This window comes from Solenopsis invicta, chromosome 14 (genome assembly GCF_016802725.1).
Source record: "Solenopsis invicta isolate M01_SB chromosome 14, UNIL_Sinv_3.0, whole genome shotgun sequence".
Lineage (NCBI taxonomy): Eukaryota > Metazoa > Arthropoda > Insecta > Hymenoptera > Formicidae > Solenopsis > Solenopsis invicta.
In genome coordinates this window covers 3576-17411 of record NC_052677.1, presented here as the reverse complement: position 1 = coordinate 17411, position 13836 = coordinate 3576, and the positions used below count along the sequence as shown (strand labels likewise).

The 13836-nt window shown below is 33.0% G+C and overlaps 2 protein-coding genes across 2 annotated transcripts in view; both read right to left on the bottom strand.

Moving 5' to 3' along the window:
• The window catches only part of LOC105204756 (nose resistant to fluoxetine protein 6), a 38133-nt gene extending 24720 nt beyond the window's left edge, over positions 1-13413 (bottom strand). Inside the window, exons 1-8 of the mRNA XM_039457227.1 lie at positions 13410-13413; positions 12325-12599; positions 12064-12254; positions 11803-11903; positions 10962-11035; positions 10809-10817; positions 7005-7128; positions 6569-6788 (exon numbers count right to left, since the gene is read on the bottom strand). Of these exons, the coding sequence (XP_039313161.1) occupies positions 6569-6788; positions 7005-7128; positions 10809-10817; positions 10962-11035; positions 11803-11903; positions 12064-12254; positions 12325-12599; positions 13410-13413 (998 nt within the window). The remainder of the gene's footprint in view (positions 1-6568; positions 6789-7004; positions 7129-10808; positions 10818-10961; positions 11036-11802; positions 11904-12063; positions 12255-12324; positions 12600-13409) is intronic.
• On the bottom strand, positions 1375-2615 carry LOC120359512. Its single transcript, XM_039457241.1, has 2 exons — positions 2420-2615; positions 1375-2367 (listed from the first exon to the last, which is right to left on the bottom strand). The coding sequence occupies exons 1-2, from the start codon at positions 2609-2611 to the stop codon at positions 2236-2238; spliced, it is 324 nt and encodes a 107-aa protein (XP_039313175.1). The 5' UTR covers positions 2612-2615; the 3' UTR covers positions 1375-2235.
• Positions 13414-13836: the final 423 nt, after the last annotated feature.

Genomic DNA, 13836 nt, shown 5'->3' with positions numbered 1-13836 from the left:
CTCGACCCAGCGTCAAGTAAGAAAGATGCGTGAGGAGTTCTACTGTCTTTTTCTTTCTCAAGCAGTCTATTCTTCTCGACCTATCCTCTTCTGTCTCGAGCGTTCTTGATTTCTCTCATTACAAGCCGGCAACACTGCACAAGCCGGCAACACTGCACAGCTTAGCGAAACGATTTCAGATTTTCTTGTCGCGGATCAGAGTTGCAACGCGCGCGCGCGCGCGCACGCACGCGACGTATTATTCTATATACATTTTTTACTTTTATATATATATATATATATAACATATATTACATATATTACATATATTACATATATTACATATATTAGTAGGAAAATCTCGATAGGACAACATTTATTATATTATATGACAATAAAATCTTGCATAACAATTTTAATCAGCAATTATGTAGGTACATTTAGAAAAATAGATGTAAAAGTATTGACGTTTTGTAAAGCATTGATAACTGCTGATGTAATTTCAAAATAGTATTTTGACAAAACTATGACAATATATATCAATTTTATATCATGATATATTTACAAAATTAGGAAAAAATTGATAAAAAATATAGCTACGTTATGGATGAAGCACTTATAAATATAATCCATATACATGTTTACAAAAATGCTTAATTCTTTCAAAATTACCATTGTAAGAATAATGCAGTATGAAATATATTACAATTTAGTATTGAAAAAATAAAGAAATTAAAAAATGCTTTATTTGTATTAATTAAATGGAAATTGGACATAGAACATATGTAAAAATTGTAACACTTCTTTTGACGTTCAAACACCCATTGTAAATTTTCATGGCAAATACATCTTTCGTGTTTTTTAAATTTTAATTCGATTGGTAATAGAAGAGCATTTTTAAATTTTCTAACATTTTTTCATAATGACTTACTTAGTGTTAAATAATTAAAAATAGTTTAAAAAATACATGTAACAATTTTAAAAATTCCCACTAACTTTTATATAATTCTACGTACATTATAAATAATTATATGTACGTATGTATAAAGAATAATTTTTTTACAATTTTTACAATATCTGTGATTTCATTTGTCACATTCTTCACTAATTTATATATATATGAATAATTGTAAAAAACATTATTTTTGATACATCCGTAAAAACAACTATTTATAATGTATGTAGAATTATATAAAAGTTAGTAGGATTTTTTAAAATTGTTATGTAACGTATATTTTTTAAACTATTTTTAAATATTTAACACTAAGTACGTAATTAGAAAAAAATATTAGGAAATTAAAAAATTCTTTTCTATTATCAATCAAATTAAAATTTTTCAAAAACACGAAAAATGTATTTGCCATGAAAATTAACAATGAGTGTTTGAACGTCAGAATAAGTGTTACAATTTTTACATATGTTTTGTGTTCAATTTCAATTTAATTAATAACAGAACAGCATTTTTTAATTTCTTTATCTTTTTCAATACTAGATTTACAAAAAAAAAAATTGTCCTAAGGGATCAAACTTGGAAACTTTCGGCGTATAAGCCACGCATTTTACTATAGAGCTACATGCCCAACTTGACACGTCTTTTTTCGTAACGGTACTATAGGTGCTAAAAGTATTTTACTATTTTCTCAAGAATGTCTGAATTGTACTACAATTTGTATGAAAATTACAATCCTACTGCCGCAACGCGCGAGCGTGTACTGCCACTCTAGTAGTATGGCATCTGATGGCATCTTTGCGGTGTGCTTCATGCCGTTTGTCGCTGGTAGAGTTCTTTTTACACGTACGTCTGAGTATTCGTGAGTAACCCGCAGTGAAATAAACGTTCAGACAATATAGTTGTTATCGTTGCATGGTACGGATTAAGATAATTTACTCCGCGCGTACTTCTGAGCATCATCTCTTTCTCCTCCCCCCCACCCCTCTCTCTCTCTCTCTCTGTCTGTCTGTCTCTGTCTCTTTCCTGTCTTTCTTGTTTCTTTCACGTCTCCATCGTGACGCGTTGTCACTCGTGGTCACTCGCATTCACCGTATCGTTCCCGCGCAATAGTTTGAGGTTATAATGTAGAGGCAGTAGTCAGTTCGTACTACAATAGTGGGCGACCACGACAACGGTAGCGGTAGCGTCGTCGTCGTCGTCAGTGATAATAAGAATAGTGGACGACTACGACAACGGTAACGGCAACGTCGTCCTCGTCGCCGTCGTCGTCGTCGTTAGTGTTGGTGATAATAGCTAGTGAACGACTATGACAACAGTAGCGGCAGCGGCAATGGCGACGTCGTCACCGTCGTCATTGTCAGTGATAGTGATAATAGTGGACGACCACGGCAGCGGCGACAGCGACGTCGCCAGTGATAGTGATAATAATGGACGACCACGGCAGCGGCGACGGCGACGTCGCCAGTGATAGTGATAATAATGGACGACCACGGCAGCGGCGACGGCGATGTCGTCATCGTCGTCGTCGTTGTCGTCGTCAGTGATAGTGAGAATAGTGAACGACCACGACAACGGTTGCGGCAGCGTCGCCGCCGTCGCCGTCGCCGTCGTCGTCGTCATCGTCATCGTCACCGCCGTCGCCGTCGCCGTTGCCGTCGTCGTCGTCGTCGTCATCGTCATCGTCGCCGTCGTCGTCGTCATCGCTGCCGCCATTGCCGTTGCCGTCGTCGTCGTCATCGCTGCCGCCATTGCCGTTGCCGTTGTCGTCGTCGTCGTCGTCGTCGTCATTGATAGTGATAATAGTGATCGACCACGACAACGGTAACGGCAACGTCGTCCTCGTCGTCGTCGCCGTTGTCGTCGTCGTTAGTGCTGGTGATAATAGCTAGTGAACGACTACGACAACGGTAGCGGCAGCGGAGGACAACGGGAAGCCGCCGTATCGTCTGCGAAGACGAACTACGTTATGTAAGAAACCTATAATGAGATATCAAAAGGTTTCTTGCTCCATAGACCGGTAAACCGTTCTAATTATAATTACATTTGTAATTACTGCCAGAGGCGTTTTGTGAGCTGGCTTGTTATAACAAAATGCCACAGCTGTAAATCGTGCTGTGGATAGTTATAAACAATTTTTGATTATTGCCAGAGGCGTTTTGTGAGCTGGCTTGTTATAACAAAATGCCACAGCTGTAAATCGTGCTGTGGATAGTTATAAACAATTTTTGATTATTGCCAGAGGCGTTTTGTGAGCTGGCTTGTTATAACAAAATACCACAGCTGTAAATCGTGCTGTGGATAGTTATAAACAATTTTTGATTATTGCCAGAGGCGTTTTGTGAGCTGGCTTGTTATAACAAAATGCCACAGCTGTAAATCGTGCTGTGGATAGTTATAAACAATTTTTGATTATTGCCAGAGGCGTTTTGTGAGCTGGCTTGTTATAACAAAATGCCACAGCTGTAAATCGTGCTGTGAATAGTTATAACCAAATATCGGAGGCGTTTGAACTATCTAATTATGACACAATACTATAAGTGTTTATCATACGCATATAATTTTTATAAAACGCTGTACTTCATTGTACTACTTCTCTTCTCTTTTTGTTATGTAACAAAAAGAAATAGAGTATCTGTCTAATAGAGCTCATGTGAAAATAGAAGAGAAACAACGCTTATATGATAAATGTCGATAAAAATGTTGGTATTATCGATATTTATCATTTTTAGTTCTGCAGAGATCCGCAGATGTCGCATTTAGTTCCACAGAAGGCCGCAGATGTCGCAGGACCATTAGAGTCTAGACCGACCTCGATTGAGTTCGCCGGTCACTTTAGCATCCCCTTAAGCAGATTTTCGTGCTATTTATAATGTAAAGTCCTTATAAGACACCGAATATGTGACAGCATTTTGACAGTTCTCTGTCGTAACATTCATTAGAATAAACACAAAAATTTAGCCAAAGTAAAAAATTTTTCAAAGAAAAACGATTGTAAATTTATTATTTAGAAAATGTAAAAATTTTGAAAGGTAATTGATTTAAGATAATTAAAGAGTGTAGAATTCAAAAATATCAAATGTTTTGTGATTACTTTTGCTGTTTATTGTAAAATTTGTTCCAAAGCTCAAAAAGTTTCGTGTACAAATTGGACTTTAGACAGGAATTGCAACCTGATCGTAGCATAGGTGATCAACCGATCAAATCTGATCTGGTCCTAGAATTATAGATTAGACTGTAAACATATAGTCGTCTTAGTCTAAAAAAAATCTCTTTTTAGACAAAGATGACCATATGTAAACATTGCATGCTCAATACAATAAAATTTTGTTTAGTACGCCGGCGTTTCTCGCAGTGTGATAAGCGACACGGAATTTTCAAAATGCCGCGTAGACATTTATCGGCCGTAGAAGTTGCACGCATAATTGCGCGTTTGCAACAAGGTTTTAGTATGCGTTATGTGGCGCAAGATATTGGTGCATCCGTGTCCGTAGTGAGTAGAGCTTGGTTACGATATCAAGACACGGGAAATTACACGAGACGTGGAGGTAGTGGTCGTTCTCGATTAACGACAAATAGACAAGATCGAGCCATTGTTCGTTATGCATTAGAAAGACGAATAATTACCACAAGAAACATTCGTGATGACATTCATTTGCGCCATGTGTGGGAACAAACAATTCGCAACCGTTTGAGAGAAGCCGATCTTCGTTCTCGTGTTCGTGCACAAGTACCAAGACTCACACTCGTACATCGCCAAGTACGTTATCAATTTGCGCGCGATCACATAAATTGGACCACTAGGGATTGGAGAAATGTATATTTCTCCGACGAATCACGTTTTTGCCTTTATGGCAATGAGACTCGTATACGTACTTGGCGTCGACGAAATGAATGCTACGATCGACGTTGCGTTATGCCAATACGATCCTACAACGGCGGTTCCGTGATGGTGTGGGGGTGTATATCACTTACAAGACGAAGTGATCTAGTGATCCTGCCACCTCCGGCAATGACGGGTGTTCGTTATATCAACGATATTCTACGACCACACGTTTTGCTATTAAATTGAACCTGTCGAAACTTTATTTTTATGCAGGACAACGCTCGACCTCATGCGGCGAATATAACGCGACGTTTTTTTCAACGACACGCAATTAGACTGTTAAATCATCCCGCCAATAGCCTGGACTTAAATCCAATCGAGCACATTTGGGATGAAATGGAACGACGATTAAGGCGTCGCGAGGAACAGCCGCGAAATTTAGAAGAATTGGGAGAAATTTTAACGGAAATTTGGCACAACATTCCGCAAGATCGTATTGCAAGATGTATAAATATGCAAGAACGCTTGCAAGCAGTAATTGATCAGAGAGGAGGAAATACACACTATTGAACACTCATGCGTGCGCACGCACGCACGCACACACACACACACACACACACACACACACGATGTGCAAAAATCCGACCGACAACCTCCACGTGGTTCACATTGGGTAATGCTAACGTCGGCGGTAGACGTCATTTTTCGGAAAAATGTACTGTAAAAAATATATATCTTCAAAGTCTTGTAACTCGGTCAAAAAAATCGTAGAAAAAACTTTAAAAAAAGCATTTTGTAGAGAAAATGTCATACTTTATGGCACTTGCATTGGATTTGTCGAGAAAAATTTTTTTATTGAGCTACAGGCTGTTAAAAATACGTTATTTTAAGGAAAAAACAGTGTATCTTTTTTGGGGCATAGTACTAAGAAATTGAGAAAATTTGTGAAAACCATTAATAGCAGGTTAAAGCTGAAACTTCGAGCTTTAAAATGGTTTTTTGATTTTTTGTCTACGATGATTTTTCACGGAGTACGGATATCATTTGTAAAAAATGCAGGTTTAGCTTCAAAGTTGCGTAACTCGGTCAAAAAAAATCGTAGAGAAATTTTTAAAAAAGCATTTTGTAGGTAAAATGTTGTAGTTTATGAAATTTTACTTGAATTATTCGATAAAAATTTGTTGGTCGATTTGCAAAGTGTCAAAAATACAAAATTTTAACGAACAAAACAAGGTGTGCCTTTTTACTGCGTAAGACAAGGAAGTTAAAAGAATTTTGAAAATCTGCTAGTAGGACGTTAAAGCTCGATCTTCAAGCTTCAAAATGCTTTTTTCATTTTTTACCTACGATGATTTTTCACCGAGTTACAGTCATTTGAAAATAGCCTAATTTTTGGTGTCTGGAAAGTGTTCCCTATTTTTTTTGGAGTAGTGTATATGTATATATATATATATATATATATATATATATATATATTATATATTCTTGAACTTTAAGTTCTTTTTGAATCAATTTTCTATTATGATTTTTAAAAAAGTTATATAGTTTTCAAAAATTACCCTACATTTGCCGTAACTTTGTTCACATATTTGCCAAAATCAAACCTGTCATTACTGTAACATTTTTATATTGTAATGATATTATAGCGACAACACATTTGTAACAAAGTGGACATTCGTATGTTACTATGACATAGCTGTAATATTATTGTGACATAATTATTTGTTATAAAACAACATCTATATAAAATCACAGTGACGTTTTTTGCTATAAGAATTTATAACACGTAAATCAACATAATGAAGAAAACATACCGAAGAAATCTTTTTATTATATGGATAAAAAATTCAGTTAATTTTTCCCTGCATCTTACTGGCTTAGTCAGTATTTTGTTTGTTTTATCTTTCAAATACCAATAAGACATTAAACATCCACTTGAAAAAAAATAACTATCGACTGATGGAAGTCCAATAAATGGGTCAAATATATAAGCACCATAAACCTCCATAAATCTGTACGCCCATACTTTATTGTCTAGAAAAAATAACTTTTGTTATAAACGAAAACAATACCCGCTAAAAATTTTTATATACACATATACAGGGTGTCAGAAAATATTCATTTGTGCTCTCGTGGATTGATAGAGCAAGTAAAACTAAGAAGAAATGTCTTTCACCATTTTTCAAAATTCGCAATAGTTACAGAGATAGAAATTAATATAATCGGCAAATGAGCACATGCTTTCCTTACCCACCGCACGCGGGGACCACCAGTCGGTCGCCAAACCATTGGCAGACGCGACAGTCAGCGAAATGAGGTAGATAAGACAACAATTGCTGCTTCTCCTTCTTATCGTGCCTCCTGCCGCGGCTGCCTATAATATATAAGGAATAGTGGGTTAAATCGGACCGTATTCCAAATAGAACCTTTTAATTTAAATAAATATGGTTATGCAGATATGCGTGCCATTTATAATGTAAAGTCTTCATAACACACCGAATATATGACAGTACTTCAACTGTTTTTTGTCATAACATTCATAGTATGATGCAAATATGTATTTTCAGCCATTGTGTAAAAATTAAAAAAAATTTTTGTATACATATAAATCGTTATTTAAAAGGTAAAATAAAATTTTGAAAGTTAATTGACTTAAGATAACTAAAAAAATAGAATTCGAAAATATCAAGCATTTTGTGATCACTTTTAGAGTTTATTATAAAATTTGTCTCTAAGTTCGAAAGAACTTATTTTGACAGCTGACCCAACGGCTATCGTAACGTCTTGTTATTAAATTGATATTTTGTTGAAAACATTAATTGTGCATATGTAATGTACAAATATGTTTCCTATAGTAGTAATTTCTTAATATAAATATCATTGCGTATTTATATGACAACCTCAATGTCAAGAGGTACCTTTGTGGTACCTTTGTCATGTCACCATGCCTGAGCGCGCAAAATGTCAGCTCAGTGATTCGTAAATTTTAATCGCGAATAAGTTGCATAATACAGTTGCATAACAGCAATGTTTTCAACATAGAATAAAATCGGAAGTAACACGCAATATAACATGCGCGTTACATGTAATGTCCATGTTAGTTGTAATTTCCCACTCATAAAAAAAATAACAGTTACATAACAATTGTATCATATTTGTTATACAGGAGTCATATTAATAATTCAGTTTTATAACAATTATATTATTAAAATAAAATGTTTGTTATATAAACCTAATAAATGGTAGTTATATGACTGTTATAAGTTATGATGTTGTAATATCAAGAATTCAATTTCACATAACTGTAATATTGCTAGAATATAAAAATTCGTTATATAACGTGGCACACACAAGTTATATATCTATTATTTTCTGTGTTTGCTGGGTGTTTATACACGGTGCGACAATTAATTTTTAAGACTGGCGCCATATCTCAGCAAATAGTGGCAACATCTGTTGAGCGGTAACATTCTTAGAAAGATCAATTACACTGGACTACAAAAAAAAATTTTCAAAAATTTACTTGGACAGGAGTAGATTTCCGGTATGTATTTTGAGCCCCTGAATCCGAATCCAGGTCTCAATTTGCTCTATCGCCCTAGGTTTTTTAAAAAATGGCGGATTTAATATGACGCATATAGCGTATTTTACTGCTTTTTAACGGATTATTTTAAAACTTCTAACGTAAAGGTTTTTGGGCTCACAAAACTAACATTAGAATTCCGAAATTCAAAATAGCGGATGCAATATGACGGAGTAATCAATTCTGATTTTTTTAAAGGATCGTTTGAAACTTCAACCGTGGTATTCATTCTATTACAACATTAATGTTGCTTTTATATTTATAAAAATCTATGTATTCAAGATTGATTTACAGTAGGATATCTACTTCAGAAATTTTTCTTATGAGTGGGAAACTTTTATATTATGTCTATGCTTTCAATTTCCTTTCTCAAGAAAGAAAGAAAGAACGCACCTCCAAAAATTGAACAGATCTTTTTTTACATAAGAGTCCTTACACCATACCATGATTTGCTTCATGACCAATAGGTGTCAGCTAAATTCATAACAGATTTGGTCCAAACCAATCATATAAGACAACCGGGACGATACACAATACGTTATATTGAATCCGCCATTTTTGAAAAAACCTATGATAGAGCAAAACAAAACCTGGATTCGGATTCAGGAACTCAAAGTATATACCGGAAACCTACTCCGGTCCAAATAAATTTTTGAAAATTATTTTTGTAGACCAGTGTTATTTGTCTGTTTAACGCGCCTAAATTCATGCCAATTGAATAATAACCCTAATAGCACAAGACGTTCTCGGGATGATCCCGAATTTGTTCTGAATGTCCCGGGACAATAATGGGACGGACATAGGACATTATACTAGGATATACCTAAATGGTTATACATTCAGACAAGAAAAGTAAAAGCAAATATTAATCGTATCAAAAAATTTTACAACGGTATCAATAGACAAAATATATCTATGAATGAAAAAACCTTAATCTACATCCCAATGAGCAGACAATATTTTTTAAATGTTTTTAAATGCTTTTTTAATAAAAATTTTTTTGTACTTAATTTAATTATTGTATTATATTGACATATTTTTTAGTTGCATTCTTATTTAAACAAATAATAACAGAAAAGTTATTCCAGATGCTAATCCGCATTTGTAAAAATCAGTAGAAAAACTATAATTTTATACATATTTATATAATTTGATTATATATATTTCATGTTTTCAATAATATAAATTTACTTAAACTATCAGTTATATACACATGTTAGCATAAAGTGTTCACAGATCATCACAAGGGATCCAGTTCGCAGCAATCACGGAGGTCAAGCAACGTTCACCGGAGTCGCGACTTGGATGGGTGACCGCTTGAGAATTTCCGAGAAAAAAATTCCCGATTTTTTTTTGCAAAAAGTTTTTTTTTAATGTTATTAAAATATTGTTTTGCTCAATTGAAATTATGTAGTTTAATAATATAATATATTTATGCGGATATTCCTTAAATATCCTAAAATGGTCCTGAAATGCGTATGTATAACCCGAGGATTGCGAATAGACATCTTTAGGATTCCCGATGGGATGTCCACAGGATGTCCATAGGCAAGAATGAGGCGCTCATTTGCTAGTCCATGGGACGTCCACAGGACGTTTCGGGACTATAACAGGTAGTCCTCGGGATATACCGCTCGTCCTGACAGGTCGTCCTTAGGACGTCCCGTGAACGTCCCTGTGCTATTAGGGACATTTCTGGAAAGAACTGTCAAAGTTATGACAGTTCTTTCTGATTAAATGTTTAATCGATGTTGAAATTGTATCATGGAACAACATATAGATTATTAAATTTAGCGCAAGACTTGGTAAAATGTTACTGGCGACTATTATCTTAAAGTTTTGAAGTGTTTGATAACCAGAATCCGTTGTATCCATCCCCATTATCAAGATCGCGAAAGTTGAACACTGTTGCACGATAACGTACCATTTCACAAGTCACTCATTGTTCGTCAATTTTTTGTCAAAAATTAAGTCTATGTGCTCAATTATCCGCCATATTTACTTGATTTGACCCCGTGCGACTTTTTTATATTTCCAAAATTAAAATTGATGTTAAAAAGATGCTTTTTCAAAGACATTCTGACCATTCAAACAGCTTCAACACGGGAACTAGAAGCAATACCACAAAATGAGCTGAATCATGCGTTTGAATCCCTTTTGAATCGCTGTAACAAGTGTATTGAAGCAAAAGGTGATTATTTTAAATAAAACAACATGAGATTTTATGTATTTTGTTTCTATCGTGTTTTGTTGGTCTAGTCTTAAAAATTAATTGTCGCACCGTGTATATGGGCATATTTTATAATCGTATATAATTAAAATTACATATGTTTGTGCGTAATTTTTTATGTAATTATATTATATATTGTGTATAAAATATAATTATTTGTAATTATACTGTATATGTATAAAAAATTTCCTCAAGAGATGAATATTTATTTTGTATAGTATATATTCTAAATTCTACTTACCGATAGAATCTATTGCAAAATAGAAACAGTGCATTAAAATTATAAGACACATATTTATAAATTTTAAGCCGTGAATGGCTGGTATTGTGCCAACATCTAATTTTGTACTAAATAATTTTTTGTATTTGTATATGCGGAGAAACATATTAATACTTCTCCAATAACACTTTTCTCATGTAAGGGCAAATTTACTTCTGTTCTTATTTCTCTGGATACGTCTTTAATACCTAAAATACATAATATATCATAATTTGACAACTTTAGTAATATACTAATGTAAAAAACAAAAAAGTTTAAGATTAAAAATGACATTATTAAAAGAAAGAAATTTATACATACTCGCGGATAAGCCGTACACAAGGTACAGCAAAAAATGTTGTTTTGTTAATTATTAATATATTTTAATGACTCAAAACGTGATAAATATAAATAATATCCTCTAATGATAAATAATTAAGTAAATATTTAAATAAGAAATTAACAGTTTAATAATAAAATAAAAATTACAAATTAATAAATAAGGCCCGTGAGACGAGCAAAAAAATTGGGGTGTATGTATAAAGCATAAATTATATTTATTAATATCTTTGATACATACGTTTCGATTGTATGGAGTCTTCTTCAGTGTGTACTCTTATATTACTAGCGCAATATTTACAACGTAAATATTGTTGTAAACATTGCACTAGTAATATAAGAGTACACACTGAAGAAAACTCCGTAGAGTCGAAACGTATGTGTCAAAGATATGAATAAATATAATTTATGCTTTATACCAACACCTAAATTTTTTTGTTCGTCTCACTGGCCTTACTCATTAATTTGTAAATTGTATACGAGTTAATCAGATTATTGTAATAAAATAAAAAAATTAATACGAGAAAGTAAACTTAATTTTTAAAAGATGAAATCTCTAGTACTTCAAAATTGTATGTAATCTGTTAAAATACAAATTTTAATCGGTTTTTTATATAACACACATATACACACTTACCGTTGTTAATGTTGTTCATGTTATTTTTCTTTAAATTTTTTTGGATGAATATATCATATATCGTGCCGGTTGTTGTCATGAAACAGAGGCCTAAGCCTATACTGTAAATAGAATATATATTTATTCTCTATCTGAATTTTTATCTGAATTAAAAATAAAAATTATTTATAATATTATATTATTATTACATGTTATTGTTATATTACATTATACAGTGTGTCCAAATTGTAAAATGGTTATTATTTTTTCTCTAAGACGTACCAAATATAAAGAAATGCACCACCGGATAACTTGTCATCATCTTTCAGATTTTTAACTCGAATCAAATTGATGTCCGTGAAATGAAGATCATATCTTAAGATAATTTTGTCTTGCAATATTCTTTCCAATATAAAACTTAAATTGCTTGTTGAACACGATGCTGGCAGACAGAATCCTAGTGTTATCACATCCTAAGGTAACATATGCCAAATCATTCATTTATCTTTTTTAGCAGATAATATTTTTAATTATAATACTTACCTCTGTAAACATACGTATATGATATTGAAGAGTACTATTGTATCTAAAATGAGCAACAAAGTAATTTATATCAAAAGGCGGAAATTCTTTCTGTAGATCACGATACTGCATGTTATTCAATATTATTCTCGATGACATTGAAAGACTTCTACTTATATCGAGACACTGGCTACGACTGCTTAACCAATAATTATTCCCATATAAAAAACCTGGTTTAAATCCGCTACTGGAATCTAAAACTAAAAATAAAAAATTAGAATGAACTGTTATATTTGCTCAAAATAAATAAATACCAGCTTTTACTTATTAATTAATTTTTTAATATTTTTATTAACTGTGTAGGAGAATATAAAAAAAAATCTCTCTGTGATATTTTTTCCTATCGAAATTTCTAAATACCTCTTAATATTATTTTTAAAATTATAAAAACATTTTATCGTCCAAAAATAAATTATATGTTTATCTTCTGCGCTATTGATCTGCGCTTCTACTGGCCTTCCCGCTTATCAGATTTAATGGTTCCCGATTTTTCTACAAGATTATTCTTATACAAGAAATCAAAAATTTACACGAAAAAGTCACTAGACATCAATGATCTGAAGCGTCGAATTAAAAAAGAAATGGCCTTGATACCAAGATCTACATTGAGAAAGTATTCGTTGATTGACTTTGCGAATGCCGACGTAATTTAAAAAAGTTGAAGTTAATGAAGGACTCTTGAAATTTAAAATAATTAATACTCGTAAATTAGGCCAATGAGAGTCAGCGCAGGTATAAGTGCGTAAATGTTTATTTCTTATCGAAATACAATTTCAACGTGTTTATTTCATAACGAATTACAATTATCACGGACGTTTCGACTCATTTTGAGTCATCTTCAGTGCAATATATAAAAACAGTTCTAATCGTCATCAGTCAGCAAAAAACGGGAGGACGTCGCGTCACCAATGGTTTGCCAGATCCGCAGTAGCATCTTTCCCCGTAGCAGTGTCAAAGGAAATAATAATTCTCTATCCAATTAATGTATGTTTTTTTTCAAAAGATGATTAATAATTATCTTAATTAGCTATATTTGCGTGACTCACCCATTTTCAACTGATGAGGACTACTAAAGCCTTCGATAAAATTTTGTTTTATAAGAATAATTTCAATTCTCTTGTCAAAGTATACACTCACAAAAAGAACGTGCTCACTGTCTCAAGTCAGAATGTACTTATCTTTAATTTTTCTTAAAAACCTAAGTGGTACTTTTTTTGTATTTTGACTAAAATTTTTCCATGCTAACCCATTTTACCTTTAACTTAAATTCTACAAAACAATAGTAGTACTACTTTGTACTTTGTATTCTTATTGAAAAATTTTCCTATTCCAACCCAAGTGGTATGTATTCTAAAAAATGAGTGAAATCTTTAAATTGCGCCAATTATAAAAAGAATATATTGCTCTTTGAAATAACTACTGTACTACTTTTAACGAATAAAATGCAAGTGATAGTATATTTATTTTTTAAGT